The 19,168-nt window shown below is 55.1% G+C and overlaps 8 protein-coding genes across 8 annotated transcripts; 4 read left to right on the forward strand and 4 right to left on the reverse strand.

Moving 5' to 3' along the window:
- Positions 1 to 232: 232 nt before the first annotated feature.
- On the forward strand, positions 233 to 1,685 carry COL26b_001873 (uncharacterized protein; the record flags this gene model as incomplete). Its single annotated transcript, XM_053174810.1, has 2 exons — positions 233 to 700; positions 846 to 1,685. The coding sequence occupies 2 exons, from the start codon at positions 233 to 235 to the stop codon at positions 1,683 to 1,685; spliced, it is 1,308 nt and encodes a 435-aa protein (XP_053041105.1).
- A 345-nt stretch (positions 1,686 to 2,030) lies between these two features.
- On the reverse strand, positions 2,031 to 3,224 carry COL26b_001874 (uncharacterized protein; the record flags this gene model as incomplete). The annotated part of the gene is made up of 2 exons (XM_053174811.1): positions 2,031 to 2,963; positions 3,207 to 3,224. 2 exons carry the CDS (start codon positions 3,222 to 3,224, stop codon positions 2,031 to 2,033), a joined length of 951 nt encoding a protein of 316 aa, XP_053041106.1.
- Positions 3,225 to 3,846: 622 nt separating this feature from the next.
- COL26b_001875 (uncharacterized protein) lies at positions 3,847 to 5,771 on the forward strand (the record flags this gene model as incomplete). The annotated part of the gene is made up of 3 exons (XM_053174812.1): positions 3,847 to 4,684; positions 4,734 to 5,393; positions 5,446 to 5,771. 3 exons carry the CDS (start codon positions 3,847 to 3,849, stop codon positions 5,769 to 5,771), a joined length of 1,824 nt encoding a protein of 607 aa, XP_053041107.1.
- Positions 5,772 to 8,614: 2,843 nt separating this feature from the next.
- COL26b_001876 (uncharacterized protein) lies at positions 8,615 to 9,289 on the forward strand (the record flags this gene model as incomplete). The annotated part of the gene is made up of 3 exons (XM_053174813.1): positions 8,615 to 8,763; positions 8,822 to 9,052; positions 9,133 to 9,289. The coding sequence occupies 3 exons, from the start codon at positions 8,615 to 8,617 to the stop codon at positions 9,287 to 9,289; spliced, it is 537 nt and encodes a 178-aa protein (XP_053041108.1).
- Positions 9,290 to 10,000: 711 nt separating this feature from the next.
- On the reverse strand, positions 10,001 to 12,130 carry SDH1 (succinate dehydrogenase flavoprotein subunit; the record flags this gene model as incomplete). The annotated part of the gene is made up of 4 exons (XM_053174814.1): positions 10,001 to 10,220; positions 10,274 to 11,497; positions 11,558 to 12,000; positions 12,083 to 12,130. The coding sequence occupies 4 exons, from the start codon at positions 12,128 to 12,130 to the stop codon at positions 10,001 to 10,003; spliced, it is 1,935 nt and encodes a 644-aa protein (XP_053041109.1).
- A 1,441-nt stretch (positions 12,131 to 13,571) lies between these two features.
- On the reverse strand, positions 13,572 to 14,547 carry SDH2 (succinate dehydrogenase complex, subunit B; the record flags this gene model as incomplete). The annotated part of the gene is made up of 3 exons (XM_053174815.1): positions 13,572 to 13,892; positions 13,946 to 14,097; positions 14,190 to 14,547. 3 exons carry the CDS (start codon positions 14,545 to 14,547, stop codon positions 13,572 to 13,574), a joined length of 831 nt encoding a protein of 276 aa, XP_053041110.1.
- Positions 14,548 to 15,445: 898 nt separating this feature from the next.
- COL26b_001879 (uncharacterized protein) lies at positions 15,446 to 16,525 on the forward strand (the record flags this gene model as incomplete). The annotated part of the gene is made up of 1 exon (XM_053174816.1): positions 15,446 to 16,525. One exon carries the CDS (start codon positions 15,446 to 15,448, stop codon positions 16,523 to 16,525), a length of 1,080 nt encoding a protein of 359 aa, XP_053041111.1.
- Positions 16,526 to 18,044: 1,519 nt separating this feature from the next.
- COL26b_001880 (uncharacterized protein) lies at positions 18,045 to 18,825 on the reverse strand (the record flags this gene model as incomplete). The annotated part of the gene is made up of 3 exons (XM_053174817.1): positions 18,045 to 18,169; positions 18,223 to 18,567; positions 18,633 to 18,825. The coding sequence occupies 3 exons, from the start codon at positions 18,823 to 18,825 to the stop codon at positions 18,045 to 18,047; spliced, it is 663 nt and encodes a 220-aa protein (XP_053041112.1).
- Positions 18,826 to 19,168: the final 343 nt, after the last annotated feature.

A 19,168-nucleotide genomic window follows, 5' to 3' on the forward strand; every position in this document is an offset into this window, starting at 1 on the left:
GCCAAGTCAAGGGTCTTAAGTGGCTACCCAAGGTCACGTGGAAGTCAAATTCGCGATTAGATAACGCGACTCAAACAGGACCCAAAATCCACTACTCCTGCAAGGCCAAGGTACTGCATCATCCAACTCCATCTCGAACTTTGCGACAGCGCGCGCCACCTTCCCATGACCAATTCATCTTTTTGCACAACGCCAATCGCCGAAACAAAATCACCTTAGCACAACCGCGGCGATGGCCAGCATCGATCGCTATCGGCCGTCAAGAGAGGCCTATCAGCCGCCTACTCTCCCTCCTGGTCCTCCGCGGCCAGATCGGCAGTCGAGATCTCCTGCGCGTCGCCTGGACGTTCCGCCAGCCGTTCCATCTCCCCCGACACACTCTTCGCGAACCTCACCGCCTCGACCGCTTTCACAACGAGATGCGCGATCGCCACAGCGCTCAAGGGCGCAAAGCCCGTCTGGGCCCCCACCCAATCAGTGGTACTTCACTAACGACGAGGCACTGAGCACGCCGAGCGTTTTGGATGGAATTTCCCCGGCGGAAGAACGACTTCGACGCGCAAAAGGTGTTAACTTCATCTACCAAGCCGGCGTCCTGCTCGATCTGCCCCAGATCACTCTTTGGGTTGCAGGCGTCTTCTTCCATCGATTCTACATGCGATACAGTATGGTTGAGGAGAAGGGCGGCATTCACCATTATGTGAGATATTTCCGCTGCTCCCTTTGCTTCCGTTACGATCCAGCTCGGGTCTGACGAGTGTCAGACGCAGACGTCCCTTCCCAGATCCAAGCGAGGAACTCAGAAAGCCCAAGCCGAACCAGAACTAACAGACTCAATTGAACAGAATATTGCTGCTACAGCTCTCTTTCTTGCGAACAAGACAGAAGAGAATTGCCGCAAAACGAAAGAAATCATCATCACCGTTGCAAAAGTCGCGCAGAAGAACCCGAAGCTCATGATTGATGAAATGAGCAAGGAATACTGGCGCTGGAGGGACAGCATCCTGGCATACGAAGAACTCATGCTGGAGCTGCTTACTTTTGACCTCATGGTCGACAATCCCTATCAGCGGCTATTCGAACTGCTGGGCCAGCTCGACATTGTCCACAATAAGCACTTGCGCCAGTCGGCATGGGCCTGGTGCAACGACGCCTGCCTCACCTCGATCCCTCTCCTGCTTGAGGCTCGCGATGTAGCCATCTGCGCCATATTCTTTGCTAGTGTGCACACTAAGAATAAGATTGAAGACGTCAACGGCGAACCGTGGTGGAAGGCCCTGAAGGGCAACGAGAGGAAATGCACTCGCGCAATTGATATCATGCAACAATTCTATACGGAGAACCCGCTTAGGAAGCAGAACCCATCTCTGCCATCGCCGGCCTTCGACCTGGAGAACACGAGACAGCCGAGAGACCCCATGAGCCAGGACGCGCTTTCATCGACGGCAGGTACGCCCTTCGAACTTGACAGGGGGACGCAAAGTCCCAGGGCTCGCATCAATGGCCGCGACGATGTCACCAACACCGAATCTGGATCACAGGCTACTCTCAAGGAGCCGGAAAGAGCGAATGGTACCGGCGCCGTATCTCCAGGCAAGAGGAAGGAAGTTGAGTCTGACTCTGAGGGTCGGGACCAGAAGCGCGCGAGACTATCCGATGAGGATGAGGGAGAAGTCCTGGATTAGAATACCGGGGCAGAACGAGGATCATCAATTTGAATATTGTAATTATTTAGGGACCCGGCGTTTGGGAGGTCCATCGATCTTCACGGCATGCGGACTGGCGGTCGAAAGGCAATTAACCATGGGTGCGGCATCACCCTAGTACATCATATGGATCCCGTTTTAGGCAGCCTTGCATTCGAGCAATTTGGCTCACGTCTGGAACCTAGAAAGCACCGAGGGCACGGCGTTCAGGAGGGTGGGAACCTGAGAGCTCATGACGCAAGCGCTGCTTCAGATAGCACGATACGTCGATAGTGCTCCTAATACATGCACTGGATGAAATGCTTGCGGAATACGATCAAGTCGTCATGGTATAGATAATTTTGAACTGTCTACGGGTTCACGTCGCAGCCCGTCTGCCCTACCCGTCTTGCGGTTGACTGCCTCGTCCATGAAGTCTATCACGTCTATCATGCTATCCAGTCTTTGCAGCGCAGCCCTCTCCTGCTTGTCAAGCAGCGCTTTCTTGTCTGGACCCATGCCTGGGCCGACCATCTCGTGGAGGTGATGCTGCACCAGCTTCACGGGAATAGGGGCACGGATGACATGACGCATGAAGGACTCGACGGCCTCCCAGGGGCAGGCTTCGTAACCCGCATATATGGCCGGGTTGGCGAGGATGCCACGGGCGGACATGAGACCCGCGAGTTTGGTTCCGCTTGGAGTGAAAGGTGTGAGGCCGTTGGTAACCTGTCCATCTGGTTCCGATACTGTCTTTGAAACGGTAGATAGCGGCAGTGTAGCCATGGAAAAGACATCGCCAGAGAGAAGGATCGGGAGGGTGTCTCCATACTTTTCCAGCAGGATACCTAGCGACTCCGTGTTGATAGGGGTGCTGGAGGCCGTGTGGCGCGTACGGGGATGGATGGTTAGGAAGTCGATGTTGCGATCGTGGGGGTTGCCGATGACGGTGTCGATGAAGTCCATCGTCCTCCTCAAGTCCTTGTGGACCCTGATCTTGACGCTGACACTGCGCCCCTTGGGACTGTCGATATCACGCTCCTTGCCTACGTGCCAGCCGTCGTTCGCCAGACGCTGTCGCGTCTCGATGACCATGTCACGGACAAGCTCGCGCTTCTCCATGAGCGCGGCACCGAGAGTCTCGGCGCAGGCCCAGGACTGGGGGCAGCCGCAGTTGAGGTCGACGCCGTTCACATAGGGGGCGGCTAGGGACGATGAGCGGGCGAGCTCTATGGGGCTGTTTGAGCCGAACTGGACTATCGTGGGGGGCTGGACGCCCTGGGTTGAGATTGTGAGGTCTTCATTGAAACTCGTCAACTTCTGAGCCGGTTCAGTTGGGAATGGTGAATTACGAACCGCTGTCGCGCGCAAAGTTGTTGCGGTTGAACTCCTTGGACAGGATCATGGGCGTCCAGCACAAGTCGGTTCCATATTCATGGACCGTTTGACGAAAGGCAAGCTAACAATTTGTGAGATCATTCTCATTTCTCTCACGGCAGAGCAACTTTCCGAGAATCTTACCTTGCTGTATCTCACCATGGGCGCAGAGACATTGAGAAACCTGTCCTGGCTCTTGGCTGCATCGAAGATTTTGAGAGGACTAGATGATTCATGCAGGTGAGCCAGCTGGGCAACAACACAAAACGAGAGCACAGCTTGGCATTTTCACTCACTGTATCCTGTCGGAAATCGTCCCATCGTACAATTCTGCCGCCATGATTCCGGCTTTCCACACACACGCGTGGTGGTGGTGGCTGTTCAAAATGTCAATCTGGAGGGGTAATGAGAGTGAGTCTCACGGGCAGGGGGGCTGAGGTCGAAGAATACAGCGTCTAAAGCGCGGGCGTGTCAATGGCATTTTTTGGTGGAGCAGGGGGGCCCTGTGGCGTCCTGCCGTTCACCCTGTAGGCTTGTCATAGTGGGGGTGGGGCTCTACAGCGACGATAACGGCGGGGTGTTTTTTCACCGCCTGCCCGAAAAGGTCAAAATCTCTAAACTTCGACTCAAAACTTTGCTCCATCCGCCCTGTTTATGCGGGATTGATGAGTCGTTTCTTCCCTCGGGAACCACCTCTCCACCATTTTTGTTCTCGAACCATCGCATCCGTTCTGGTTCCAATCTCCTTCGCACTTACACCAAATCCGCCCTCACGCCTTCCAACATGGTCAAGAAGCCTACCATCGGCCTCCTTGGAGGCGGCCAGCTTGGCCGGATGCTGTGCGAGGCCGCGGGGCCTCTCGGCATCGATATCGCCATCCTCGACGAGGCCAATTGCCCTGCGAAGATGGCAAACCAGAACAGCCGCCATGTCACCGGCTCCTTCAAGGACCCCGCAAAGATCAGGGAGCTCGCGGCCATGTGCGATGTCATTACTGTCGAGATTGAGCACGTCAACACCGAGGTCCTCGAGGAGATTGCGACCCGCGGCGTTATCACTGCGCCCGGCACCGTCAAGAAGGTTCCCGTTCACCCTCACTGGCAGACTTTGCGCCTCATCCAGGACAAGTTCCTCCAGAAGGAGCACTTCGCCAGAGCCGGCCTTCCCATTGCGCCGCAGATGGCCATCGAGTCCAGCCCCGCCATCCCGGAGAGCCTGTCGGCCGCTTACAAGAGCTTTGGCTTCCCCTTCATGCTGAAGGCCCGCAAGGGTTCTTACGATGGCCGCGGCAACTTCAAGGTCAATGGCGTTCAGGACTACGAGGCAGCTATTCAGGCGATGGGTAAGCTGTCGCTTTATGCCGAGAAGTGGGTTCCTTTCGACATGGAGCTTGCCGTCATGGTCGTTCGCACCGAGGACGAGGACGGTGAGCTGAGGAAGGTCCACACCTACCCGGCTGTCGAGACGATTCACGAGGAGAGCATTTGCACTAAGGTTTATTACCCTCCTCGCAGAGTCCCTCTTGATGTTTGTGAGAAGGCCCGCCAGGTTGCTGGCGACGTCGTTAAGACGCTGAAGGGAAGGGGTGTCTTTGCTGTTGAGATGTTCCTCCTGAAGGATGGTGAGTTTCCAACGCCGTCATGATTTGATCTTGAACTGACATCTGATAGGCACCATCACCGTTAACGAGGTTGCTCCTCGTCCTCACAACTCTGGCCACTACACCATTGAGGCTGTGCCCTACATGTCCCAGTACAAGGCGCAACTCTACTCCATCTTGGACATGCTCCCGCGGTCCATTAAGCTTCAGCCCCGTGTTTCTAGTGCCATCATGCTGAACATCTTGGGCGGCGCGCGCGAAGACTCTCACGAGGAGCTTGTTGATCTCACCACGTCCCTGTACGACGACAAGATGGACATCTTCCTCCACCTGTACGGCAAGTCTTCCAAGCCGGCCCGTAAGATCGGCCACATCACCGTCACGTCCTACGAACATGGCGTGAACCTGGAGCAGTTGGCTGCGCCCCTGATCAACGAGGTGAACTATATGCGCGAGGCTCGCATCGACGCCTCGTCCGGGCAGCCTCGTCTCCAGCAGTCTCCTATCAAGGCCAAGAAGATCAGCTCGCGGAACTCAGACAAGCCTCTTGTGGTTGTCACTATGGGCTCTGACTCCGACCTCAAGGTCCTTCAAGGGGCTTTCGAGATCCTCGAGAAATTCGAGGTTCCTTACGACCTCGACATTACCTCTGCACACCGCACTCCCCACCGCATGGTAGAGCTCGGCAAGACTGCTGCCCAGCGTGGTATCAAGGTCCTCATCGCGGCCGGTATGTGTTGCCTACCAATGTACAAAGATCGCACTGCTAACATGAAACCCAGCTGGTGGTGCTGCTCACCTGCCCGGCATGCTGGCATCTGAAACTACGGTGCCAGTCATTGGTGTTCCCGTCAAGGCCACGCACCTGGACGGTCACGACAGCTTGCTCAGCATCGTGCAGATGCCCCGCGGCTGCCCTGTTGCCACCGTTGGCATCAACAACTCAACAAACGCCGCGCTGTTGGCTGTTAAGATCCTTGGCTCTTCCAGCCTCGAGTACCAGCAGAAGATGGCTCAGTACATGAGCAACATGTCTACCGAGGTGGAGCAAAAGGCAGCCAAGCTGCAGAGTGTGGGATGGAAGGCATACCTTGAGGAGAAGAAATAAGCTGTAGGGGTCTGTTCTCTTTTGCATACCTTACGTGGTGCCTACTTTATGAACAGCATTGATTGATACCAGCACCGGCGTCGTTTAGGAGTAAAACCAAAAATACAAACTTGAGTAGTCACTTTGATGAAATGATTCGTTCCCGCGCCAGATACATGGCCAGTGTCCTGGTTCAACGGACCATGCGAAGGACCTGGATCAGTAACCGACGAACCGGTGAGCACAACCGGTTCTTGAGTAACAGGGGAGCGTGTGCCCCCGCTTGAAACATGAGATGGCGTTCTCTGTGATGCCCAGCATGACGCAGCTGACGACGTGGGCATAGGATACAAACGAACCGTTGGCTTCTTGTGTAACAAGCTGCGAGCTGACCACACCTGTCGAAGGAATTGCCCTGATTTTGACGCTGTCTGACCTTAGCTATCTCCCGCCAAGGCTGGCTTGGATTCCTCCGGGCACGTCAAGGGTTCCACTGCGATGGGTGATTTGCATCTATGATGGTGCTGCACGAGATACTTCCCAGATCCGGCATCGTGATATCTTTCAAGCGAGTGTTGCTGTCTCTGGCTGGATCTGTCCCGATGAGGTTCTTTCATCTCTTCATGCTGATCCTTATTTTTTCATCTGGGCGGTTGCAACGAAGTTTTCTCTTCTTCTAAAAATAGGAGTTCCTGATGATCAGCCATCTTCGCTCGATCGATGATCACTGGCCAGTTGATGATAGTAGTCCCGATCAGGTTGGGACGGTTTGAGAGACAACAGGTCGGCTCGCGCCGGATCGACGAGCTCGCGACTCGTGGCAGGATCTGTCAATGATCGACGGGGCCTTCCACGTTCGTTGCGAGCGTTGACGGGAAAGGGTAGGGCGCCTCGCTCGTATGTCTTGCCCAGCCTTGAGCTGACGTCCGAATAGGCACATTCGAGGAATGTTGTGGACGCTTAGAGGGCAAAGTAATGTCTCCGAAGCAGCGCATACATTCGGCTCGGAGCGCGGAACAAGCAAAAGGGAAGCAAAAGAAGAGAGTAAGGTAAGACGGACCAATTCAAGGTGACCAAGATTTTCCCAGCGCCGCATGTCTCAAATATCACCGAGGTATGCGCCTTCCATGTCGATGATCCCCCGCAAATGCCACAGTCACAATCTTGGCTTAGCTGACAGCGGGAAGGAGAGACAGCCGTAGCAAGAGGGTTTGTAGGTAAGGTAAGGTTCTTCCATGTCTTGGATATGAATGCCCCAATCGGGAGGAGAGGAAGCAAGTCAGGCAGTTGATGATCGGATGCTATTCATAGCCCCTTGCACGTTGCGGACCTTTGCCTTTCCCTCTCGGCTGCACCAGGGGTCCCGAACGAACGTCGCTCGTACAACGAGACATCCCTTCATTTCTTCCCCCCTCGTGCGTCCACTCGTCCACAAATGCCCTGCTGAATGTCATTGGGCTGATGTCATCCAACCGTCAGCGACCAAACGCCCGAGTCCTGTCGCAGATACGAACCCTTCCAAGCTTCCGGTGGCATTCCTCCCAGCCGGCGGGAGCAGTTGTGCGATCTTGAGTTGGCTTCCATGGCTAGCTCCACGCTTCCCGAGTCCATATCACACAGTCCCAAGGATTCGTGATAGCCTACTACCAGTGAACGGCTTTCCGCAGTCGATGGAACATACACAACTTAGTGTCAGAATTTGCATTCCTAGACCTGTTCGAAACTCGTGGAATAACTGTTCAGACGGGCCGAAGAACCGCCCAAGTCTCTCAACCGAATCCAACCTCGACGTCGATTTCGAAGATGATCCTCATATAAGTCCGCCCGTACCGATCGCCGGCAGGGGTCCAGGTCGCCGCTCCCTCGAAGCAAGCGCCTTGGCGGGAGCGGAAAGCTTCTGGATACGGTTATCTTGACTCCCCCGTATAGGCGATGGACCAGCCACATACGGGCATGTTGCATGGTGCTGGGCAACATCACGAAAGCCTCTCAGCCCGGGCTTACATTTGGAGAGCCACTTTCAGGCCAACCCGGGCGGGGTTTTGTCCGTCGCTTTTCAATAATGGGTTCTCGTCAAGAATTTTACAACCTGGAACGAGCTGAAGACCGTTGATGGTATCCTTACATCAGTTGGACATCGCTCGAGTCCACAACTGGGTATCACGAACAAAGGAGCTGTGCTAGTGTAACTCCCCGCGGTGCCCACTCGACTTCCCCCTTGCCTTTTGCAACAGCCCTGAATACCCCTTCTGGTAGGGCAGTCTGAGACCAGACTGCTCGAAAACAGCCGAGAACTGAGACCTTGACCTCATCACCAATCGCTGATCGTCGACCCCATCCACCGCTCTGTCCACCTGCACATGCGGCGCACGCTACTTTCGACCACCATCCGCATGCGCTCCCTTTCTCCCATACATCGTGGCCCTGTGCAAGCCATTCTCACGTTTGGCATGCTTCCGCGTCTCTTGGCACCTACACCGAAGCAAGGTAGACTGTGCTTGGCGGGCATGGAAGCAAACTCATTTGGCGCTGTGCCTTGTGCACTCGCAACCAGGGCGCATATCTCGCGGGGCAGGGCAATGGCGGCTCACTCCTCCCCTGCGGCCGAGACAGTCACAAACACGCTCCCGCTAGCCTCCGTCTTCCCGTCTTGGAAACTATCCCAGTCGGCTGTTGGGCAAGCCGCCGCGGGTGTACGTGCGACCTATCTGCGCAGGCCGTGAGGCTATATAGGGACCCGGTTGTCCGGCCTGACCGATGGAAAGTTTTTGTGTAATCCAGCACAAAACCACAATACGCTCTTCACATACACAAACCAACATCTGCAGATTCAAGAACTCTTCTACGACTTACACCAATTCAAGATGCACTCGACTCAACTTCTCGCAGCCGCTCTGAGCGTCGCTGGCTTCGTCGCTGCGGCCCCTCAGATCCAGCTGGGCAAGGCCGGCTGCCCCCAGAACATCTGCATCGACGGAATCAACCCGGCCTGTCCCACTGTGCGCTGGGGAGGGTAAGCCATCTTCCCCTACCGCTGCTGCCTACGATCCTTTGCTGATGTCGAATGATAGCTGCTACGATGCCTGCAAGCCGGACACGGCGCCCACGATGCCTCCCTGCCCGAAGCCCACGAAGCCAACAAAGTCCATCACTAAGATCCCCGGCAAGCCCTCGCCTCGCCCTACCGCGCCTCCCAGCATCTCGGTCACCCCGGTCAAGCCGCCGACCATCATCACGGACTCATGCAGCAAGCGCACCGTCTGCATAGACTACGTCAACGAGTGTGGTCAGTGGTATGGCGGGTAAGTCTCTCCCTCTCTTTTCCTATTGTCGATCCATTCCACAAGAGAATGCTGTAGACGGCTAACATTACTTCCCAAAGATGCCACTCTGACTGCCGCCCCTGGCCGTCCTACACCGCGCCTCCCTGCTCGAAGTCCACGTCCGCGCCCGACCAGACGTATTCTCTGCCCTACTTCACCAGCGAGCCTGATCAGACCTACTCTCTTCCGTACTTCACTGCCGATCCCACCCCTTGAAAATGGTCGAGAGGAAAATGTTATGGAACAAAAAATACAAGGAAGGAAAATGTAGTGTATCTTTCTTGCTAGTAGCTCGCAATGAAATGTTGCTGCTGTGAACTGCCGTCTCGATCCGCGCAATGTCTTGCCTAAATGCTCACTTGGTGCATGTGACCGTGATGGCACATGGCGTGCCTGTTTGAACAAAGTAAGGAACGGTTGAATCAATTAGGTTGGCACATTCTTGGCTGAGCCAAAAAAAACCTCAACGCGGTGTGATGAGAACGGCCAGCTATGCGAGGGTGGTTGTGACAACAAGAACAGAGTGTGATGAAGTTGATTGGCCCCATGAACACCGTCAGTCACAAGGAGCAGGAGATAAATATCCAAGTCGTCAATACCCAATGGCAAGGGACATTCAAGTTTGAACTGATTCAGGTTTCTCTTTGAACAAAATGAATTTCTCCTCCTACTTTACACGTTTTTAACTCCAGAGCCAAAGCCCGAAAGCCTGCGGTGCATGTACCTAGCCCATACAGCATATTCCAAAAAGGGTAGGTAACTTATCCCCCACGCGGCTTCTCCCACGATCATTAACTGAAAATTATCGTGGTATTATGATTCGCCTCCTCTCCTTAATCTTCTTTCTCTTCATCCTCTGCTGTTCCGACATTCCCGTTGCGCGCCTCCCAAAACACCCGACACCTGGTCTATCGTAACATTGATGGTTTAGTACACACGCTTGAAAGGAGGGACGGCCTTGCACTCGTTCTCGTCAAGGGTGTTGGCGATAACACCACGGTAGCTGAGGTCGACCTTGCCATGGGGCTGCTTCTGGAAAGAGAGGGTGTGCTTCATCCATTCCTTGTCGTCACGCTCGGGGAAATCCTCGCGCGCATGGGCTCCGCGAGACTCCTTGCGAGCGGCGGCAGAGGTGGCGGTTTGAATGCTGTTAAGTTATTAGCGTCAAGTGTGACCGATTTAACCAAAGATGTTACTTACGCGCAAGTCAGCAGGTTGCGGAGCTCAAGGGTCTCAACAAGATCGGAGTTCCAGATCATGCTGCGGTCCTTGATGCCGACCTCGGGGAACTGAGCGTCAATCTCAACCATCTTGCGAACACCCTCATCCAGGGACTCCTGTGTTCTGAAAACGGAAACCTCAGTCTGCATAGCCTTCTGCATAGAAAGACGAACATCGGCGGTGGTCCTGGGGCCCTCGGACGTGCGAACCTTGTCAAGAACCTCAATGTGCTCAGCGCCAGCATCAGCCGCAAGGGGCTTGTGCTTAGTGCCGGGAGAGAACTTGTCGCGAATGGTGTGGGAGACGGCACGACCGAAGACGACAAGGTCGAGCAGGGAGTTGGCACCGAGACGGTTAGCACCGTGGACAGAGACACAGGCGGCCTCACCGCAGGCGAACAGACCGGGGACGACCTTGTCCTTGCCGTTCTCGTCAACAGTGATAACTTCACCGGTGTACTTCGTGGGGATACCGCCCATGTTGTAGTGGACGGTGGGCAAGACGGGAATGGGCTGGGTGCGAACGTCGACACCGGCGAAGATACCGGCGGTCTCAGAGATACCGGGCAGACGCTCGTGGAGAACCTCGGCGGGCAAGTGGCTGAGCTGCAGGAAGATGTGGTCCTTGTCCTCGCCAACACCACGGCCATCGCGAATCTCCATGGTCATGGAACGGGAAACGACGTCACGAGAGGCAAGATCCTTGGCGGTGGGGGCGTAACGCTCCATGAAACGCTCACCCTCGGAGTTGAGGAGGTAACCACCCTCACCACGAGCACCCTCAGTGATCAAGCAGCCAGCGCCGTAGATACCGGTAGGGTGGAACTGGACGAACTCGAGATCCTGGTTGGGCAGACCGGCACGGGCAACCATGGCCATACCATCACCAGTGCAGGTGTGGGCGGAGGTGCAGGAGAAGTAGGCACGTCCGTAACCACCGGTAGCCAGGACGGTGTGGTTCGCGAGGAAACGGTGCAGGGTGCCGTCCTCCTGGTTGTAGGCGAGGACACCGCGGCACTCGCCGTCCTGCATGATCAGGTCGAGGGCGAAGTACTCGATGAAGTAGTTGGTGTTGTGGCGGAGTGACTGGCCGTAGAGAGTGTGCAGAAGGGCGTGTCCGGTACGGTCCTCAGCGGCGCAGCAGCGGTAGGCCTGTCCACCCTTTCCGAACTTCTGAGACTGACCACCGAAAGCACGCTGGTAGCTGTTGCGAAAGGCTGTTAGCAAGAAGGATCTCACAACTAGGTCGTGGAATGGCACTCACATCTTGCCGTCCTCGGTTCTGGAGAAGGGGCAGCCGTAGTTCTCAAGCTCGACAATGGAGGCAGGAGCCTCACGGGTCATGTAGTGAATAGCATCCTGATCACCGAGCCAATCTGAACCCTTGACGGTGTCGTACATATGCCACCTCCAGTCGTCCTCGTGCATGTTGCCTAAAGCGGCGTTGATACCACCCTGAGCAGCGACGGTGTGAGATCTGGTGGGGAACAACTTGGAGATACAAGCAGTGTTGAAGCCAGCCTCAGCGAGACCGAAGGCGGCACGGAGGCCAGCACCACCGGCACCGACGACAATGGCATCGTACTCGTGGTCGATGACGGGGTATTTGTTGCTGACGTAGGGGGAAGCCTCCTTCGCACGGAGGGGCTGGTTCGCGAAGACCCGCGCGGCGGATCTAGTCGTGGAGAATGCGCGCGCCTGCGAGAACTGAGGATTGTCAGCGAGGTTGTTTCTCCAAGCCCGCCATGGATTCTGTCGAAGGTTGTCACAGAACAGAGGGAATGCTTACAGCAGGTCTGGCGGCGGCAAATCTCCTCAGCGCCATTGAGGAGGCCATATTTGCTATAAACACTATTGTCGAGTGTCAGTATTTTTGTGTCGAGTTGTTGGCGTATTCGTGGTCCTGAATACTCAGGTCGTGGGGGTAGCAGACGACGTTGACGACCGAGGATGCTGTGCGGGTGGATGGATGCGTGGAAGGGAATGGTCGGAACTAACCGTTGTCGGAAGAGAGAGATCAGGCCTGCGGGCGACGGGTTAGTAAGAGAGAAGTCCCCTAAGACCTGCTACTGCCATAACTGCACACGTACCTTCAATTGGGGATCGGTCTCCAGAACGAGGTGCTGCCTCCAGTCGATGTCAACAACTTAGGTGGGAAAAGGTTACTAGGTACGACCTGTCGAGAGGTTTGCGAGGAAAGGATTCCACAAGCGATTCAGCCAATCATTCTGTCTTGATTCGTGATTATCCCTCCGTCTCCATACGAACCTAAGCTGGACATCCGCCGAGGAGCCGAAGCCACACTAGCCACACTCCAGGAAAGCCACACCTTCACATGCATGAAGTCCCGTCAAATTCCGAAGATCCAATCCGGGGTACCTATCATCAGTGCGACCGGACGAAAGCTTAGCCCTCCTGGATCAGCGGCCATTGAAGAATTATGTTTATCCGCAAAACTTGGGGTTGCGATACACGTTGCGCACTTGAACTATGCCTCTGAAGAGTTGCTCTGGAGTTGTCGCAACACTTTTCTGTGCGTTTCTGTCTCTCAATTGAACGCAATTGGCCTCGTTGGAGCTTTTCGCATTGCGTGCTGGTTCTGCGGTGCTTCCCGAACCCCATTGCCGAGGTGCGGGTGGAACTGGGTCCCTTTCGATGCAGAGGCCCAAGTCCATGACTTCACGACCATAGCTCGCTATCGCGTGCGATTATTCGCATTGCCACTTTTCAAACAACGTGACTACGTGGAGCCTCGGTAACAGCTTAGCGGTCAGTGGTCAGATGGTTTCCAGTTGTAGTGCAGCCATAATCAATTCGCAACTCGTTGTCGCAATACTGCGTTCGAGAGTTTCAGAGCACGTGCCTACGCGGTTGCAGCAGTGTTGAAGAATTGTAAATAATTTAGGGTTACCCTAGGTATCTATCATGAAGCCGCCGTTCCACGGCCAACTCTAATGTGGCAACTTTCTTTGTTGCATCGTCCACCTGACCTCCTCATTTGCCTCTTCCACAGACCCAGTAGCATTCTGAGGTCTGACCCCCTCGCCTCGCATTGCTCTAGCACATCCAGACACACAGGTAATCCTCATCAGTAAGCCGTAGAGTAACGGAAACAAAAGAAAGCCTGAATTCAGAGTCCCCTTTTAGTGTGCCCAAGGAGTTCAAACTCCAGCCATGCTCATAAAGTACACACTACCTAGTATACAGCCAATAACGCGCCGCCCAAGATTATGACTCCAACCCGTAGAAACCTCCGCCGCCAACTTCCGATTCGCTTCTTAAAAAGCCATAGCCTTCTTGATCTCGGCAATGGCCTTGCCGGGGTTGAGACCCTTGGGGCAGGCACGTGTGCAGTTGAGAATCGTGTGGCAACGGTACAGGCTCATGGAGTTGTCGAGGGCGGCCTTACGCTCAGCCTTGCGCTCGTCACGGGAGTCGGCCAGCCAGCGGTAGGATTGAAGGAGGATGGCGGGTCCGAGGTACTCCTCAGAGTTCCACCAGTACGAGGGGCAGGAAGTCGAGCAGCAGGCGCAGAGAATGCACTCGTAGAGACCAGACAGCTTCTTTCGGTCGGCGACGCTCTGGCGGTACTCCTTGCCCTGCGAAGGGTTAGCGTAAACCTTTAAAGTGAGTGGTGGTAATTTCAGCGTACATCAGGGGCAGGAGTGTCTCTCTGCAGGTAGGGCTTGATTGAGCGGTATTGCTTGTAGAACTGCGTCAAGTCGGGAACGAGGTCCTTGACGACGTAGGTGTGAGGCAGAGGGTAGACCTTGACGTCTGACGCGCTCTCAGTAGGAATACGGCCTGGACTTTGGTTAGCCATGCTTTCACATCTTCCGGTTCGAAGGCGATGGCAGAGTCGAGCTTCTGCCCCCGCCCTCAAGGGGGACACGTACAAAGGCAAGCCAGAGTGTTCTGTCCGTTGATGTTCATGGCACAGCTACCGCAGATACCCTCTCTGCAACTCCTACGGAAGGTGAGAGTGGGGTCGATCTCGTTCTTGATACGGATCAGAGCGTCCAGCATCATGGGTCCCGTCTTGTTCAGGTCCAAAGTGTACTCCTGCATGCGAGGCTTCTCGGTCGGCGTGTCGGGGTTCCAGCGGTAGATGGTGAACTTCTTCATCTTGGGCTCCTTGACCGCGGGCGCATCCGTAGGGGTGGCAAGGCCACGGCGAGGGATCGTGACAATAGGGCGGAAAGCGGCCTTCGTGGCCGTTCCAAGGACTCGAGAGGAAGAGCGGAGAGCTGCCATCGTGGCGGTTGTTTTCGGGAACGATTGATCGCAAGGATACAGTCAAGAAAACAGCTTGTTGAAACTCCAAGAGATGTTTGAGCAGTTACAGGTGTGCTGCGGGGCGTTGGTGGTTGGAGGAGTTGGCCGGATCACCGTAATATTATCCTATGGGAGGCGTTTGGGCGAAATCAAACATCATAGAAGATTTGGCTGCTGGTTCCGACTTCGAATACCCGAGGGCCAGCGGGACAACCGGCCAATCAGGTGCACGCTGATAATAAGCCCAAGTTCTCCACAGCTGACCAGGATCGGGTGAATGTGAAGAAGGACTCGGGCATTCCGTGCTGCCGTCGGTGCACGTGACGCGGTGCGGGAATATGGCGGAGGTGTCATCCCTGCCAAATCCGGGGTGCGCTTTTTCATATGACATCAAATCGGTGGATGTTGCATCCATCCCTTGGACGGCTGCTGCACCCATCGCGTCGCAAGTGTCCAATTGTGCTCGTGCGCGTCGAGGAAGCTCCAGTCTTTCCATATGAAATCCTAAGCTGACAGCGTTGTCGAGCCCGCAGCGAGGTGACTTTGCGTTGTTGTCTGTCGCCTTCAAACTTGACGCGGGGATAGTTAACATGCGGACTGCGGAAGCACCGCAAACGCATCTCCAAGAAACACGACACGTCGCTGCACATTGAAAGCAATGGCCGCGGCGGTGATCGCTTTGCGCCAGCCCCTGGTCCAGCTCTCTCATACTAAGCCATTGACCAAGGGTAATTTCTTCTGACAATGCGATATCTGTTGAGGACAAGAAGCTGATTGCATCACAGCCTGCACCTCGTTGTATCCGACGTATCTGTTGCGTCGGCAACGGACCCCTCCATCGCCACTATTCCAGCGCTACATCTCGACGACAAGAAACATGAGCTCCAATTCGACAGCATCCAAGCTCTCCTACCACGTCGCAGCTTCTTTCACTGGCAAAGACCGACCGTACGATCCCTCGACACATATTTTCCATTTCAACCCATACAATCGGATTCAACTGAATCGCAGCAAGCGATCGAGGCCAGACAGCGGTCATGACGCCTTCTTCGTCAGCAGGGTAGGCGAATCCGGGTCGGTAGCCCTGGGCGTTGCCGATGGTGTCGGCGGCTGGGTCGATTCTGGTGTCGACCCTGCAGACTTCTCTCACGGCTTCTGCGACTACATGGCCTCGTCAGCCTATGGCCACGATGCGATCAAAAACGATTCGACAAAAGGCAGTGGCGATAAGGACCCATTGCGGGCGCAGTCTTTGATGCAGACCGGGTATCAGGCGATATGTGAAGACAAGACGGTTCCCGCTGGAGGAAGCACAGCATGCGTTGCCGTCGCCTCTCCAGATGGAAACCTCGATGTTGCGAACCTCGGCGACTCGGGCTTCATCCAGCTCCGTCTGAACGCCGTACATACCTACTCCGAGCCTCAAACGCACGCCTTCAATACCCCTTATCAGCTTTCCATCGTGCCCCCCGCTGTGGCAGCACGCATGGCTGCTTTTGGTGGCGCCAACCTCTGCGACTTCCCCGCCGACGCCGACGTTACCCAACACGCCCTCCGACACGGGGACATAGTGGTCTTTGCGACTGACGGTGTCTGGGACAACCTCTTCAACCAGGACATACTTCGCATTGTGAGCAATGTCATGACGACGACGGGTGCCTGGTTCGACAGCAAGAACGGTGTGCGTGTCGTCGACAACCTCAAGCCCTTTACGAAGCCCTCAGAGGATGCCTCCGTACGACCACCTTCAAAGTTCTTGACGCTGCAAAGCGTTCTGGCAGCAGAGATTACCGCGGCAGCCAAGTCGGCTAGTCTCAACCGCAAGCACGACGGTCCTTTCGCCAAGGGCGTCCAGAAGTACTTTCCTCAGGAGAACTGGCATGGCGGCAAGATTGACGACATCTGCGTCGTCGTGCTTATTGCGTCGGATGACGCCAAGGTCAAGAGCCGTCTTTAAGGCCACTTTGAGAAGTTAGCTCTGGTTTGGAGCGTCGAATTTTCAGAATTGTATTTTTATCAAAAGACACAAAGCATGCCGCCGGGATGGGCTTCCGTTTTCTTGTTTTCTCAAGCCATTAAAAATATAGACATCGGAAAGAAGGCGCCGCCGCTACATTCAAGCCTGGGATCATCGTCTCTTTTCCGTCTAGTGTTTCGCAAAACCAGATATCCATCGTGTACATAGAAGCAACAAGCCCCTTGAAACTAAGCCACAGACATTCGAGCTTGTTATATCACTATACATCCACCGTTGAGAGCTCCAAATCTTGCTTTGGGCCCTGTAGACAAGATCGGACCATTCAGAATACGAAGATGACAGCATATACGAGATTGCAGCTGGCAGACGGACGATCTGGGCATAGTCAAGGCCCATGACGATGGGACCAGCGATGCGATTGAGGCGAATTGACCGCTTGGACTCCATCGACAGATAAAGACTATGGACAACGTCAAACGGATGAAGCAAGACATATTCAGCAGATTCTCAAACCACACGTCAGAACACACACGCTAGAACAAGGCCAGAAAACCCAGCATCTTGTTCCCTTTCCAGACGTCTCACGTTGACAACCGCCCCAATCCTTTCTTTCACAGCCTCGATTTCCCCCCCGAACAAACTACGCATTTTGGCTCATCCGATCAACCAACCAGTATCCGTAGAACCTGTTTTTTTTACGTCTGTGTCTGTGTGGTGGGAATCCTCTCCTGCTGATCGGCAGGAGGCGAAACCGACGTTGGTTCGTTGCTTCCTTCTTCTGCCTTCCCCACGGCGGACGGCCGACCCCCTTTTTTTGGCCGCAAAGGGGTCCACGTCAGCGTCAGCCTCTCCACGTGGAGGGTCGAACAACCGGTCACTTGTTCTTTATTTTCTGGAGACCTCTACGATTCGTTTGTTTCGTGGATGAGTTTAAATGCAACGACTGGCGAGATCTTGATGGCCGTGTTAGTGTGATTTCCTGAATGATCCCTCGGACGCGGATGCGCCCCGGACTACAGTGTACCCTGCATGCCTGCGCCCGAGTGACCCGCATGCAGCGTCGCACAGGAAGCACTGGCAGAACGTCACGTCGCTCGAGGACAAACGGTCAGGTCATGCATGTCGCTTGAATAGGCAATGCAAGCACGGAAGATATGAGGGGTCTGCCGTTGTACAATCGAGATGTCAGATGGTCACGACCGAACAGGCCACAAGTTGGTCTGGCGAATTAGTGGTAAGAGGCAACAATGCATCTGATTGCTGTAATTGACTATGCTTGTGTACAGACCCAGTTGAATACAATACACAGAAGTGGTACGCCGTCCGTTGTCATCGTCTTCATTGAGTCCAGCTACTCAGTTTAGCTAGACCCCATATGCAACGCCTCATCCTGGTTGTTCCTGGAACGCATTACTATATATTAAACCCTTTTGTTCCCATCATACACCAGTCAAGTGACCCATGACTGTCCCTTTTCGTCCTCGTCAAACAAACACGCTTACTGGAAGTAGAGCATGGCGGCGACGGTGAGGCCGATGAGGGCAATGGGAGAGCCGAGGCGGACAGAGTCGCTGCCAGGGACAGTGGTGGGGGAGGTGGTGGCACCAGTAGTGGAGGAGACACCTGTTTGCTTGTTAGTGAATCTCGTTCTGAAGAGAACCAGGATGGAGACATACGAGTGCTGGCGCGGGTGCTGGTGGCAACAGTAGAAGCGATGGTGGAGTTGGCGGCAGAGGAGACGGTGGCAGCAGTCTCAGAGGCGGTAGAAGAGGCGGCGGAGGTGACGGTGACGGTAGCGGAGGCAGAAGCAGACGCAGAGGCCGAAGCAGAAGCAGAGGCCGAAGCGGAAGCGGAAGCAGCAGTGGAGCTGGCGCCGGTGGCAGTGGCCGCGCCGGAGGCACCGGAGATCTGGAACTGACCAGAGTAGTTGGTCTCACTGCCGTCGGTGATCTCGATGGCGTAGGTGTCAGCGGGGAGGCTGGCAGAAGGGGTCCACGTGAAGGAGTTGCCAGTAGCACCAGCTGCGTTCATGTCAGTCATGTTGATACTGTGAGTAGACCATACCAGGTCGAAGCAGCGGGCTTACTGGTGATGGCGGCGACGGTCTTCAGGTCGGTGCTGGCGCCGTTCTTCAGGTTGATGGTGACGGCACCGGTGGCACCGGACCAGGTGATGGTGAAGGGCTGGCCGGCGGTGATGGCGAAGTCGCTGTTGGTAAGCTGGACAGCCTGGGCGACAGCGGCGAAGGCGGCGACGAGAGTAGCGGAGAAGGTCTTCATTGTGACGGATTGGGTTGTTTTTTTGTGAAGATTAAAGTTGGTGAACGAGTGTAGAGGTTGGTGTATTAGGTATCGTACTACTGTAAAGGTCGCAAAAAAAGGTCAACAACGAATGTCGGGAAGGCTCGTGAGGAAACAAGAGAGGAAAACGGGCAACAGCTCGAGGGGGGGCCCAGGAGTAGAAAAAGGCTTCTGGCTTCCCCGTGTCGAAGGAGCGAAATTAGGCGAAGACAGAGATCCAGGGGTAGAGCATGGAAGGGGGGGTGTGCGGGTGTGCGGGTGTGCGGGTTCTGGCGGAGGCATGCGACTTACATCAGTAGCGGTACCTGGGATGGTGGTAGCA

Source organism: Colletotrichum chrysophilum, assembly GCF_026319265.1.
Source record: "Colletotrichum chrysophilum strain AFK26 chromosome Unknown scaffold_9, whole genome shotgun sequence".
Taxonomy (NCBI): Eukaryota; Fungi; Ascomycota; class Sordariomycetes; order Glomerellales; family Glomerellaceae; genus Colletotrichum; species Colletotrichum chrysophilum.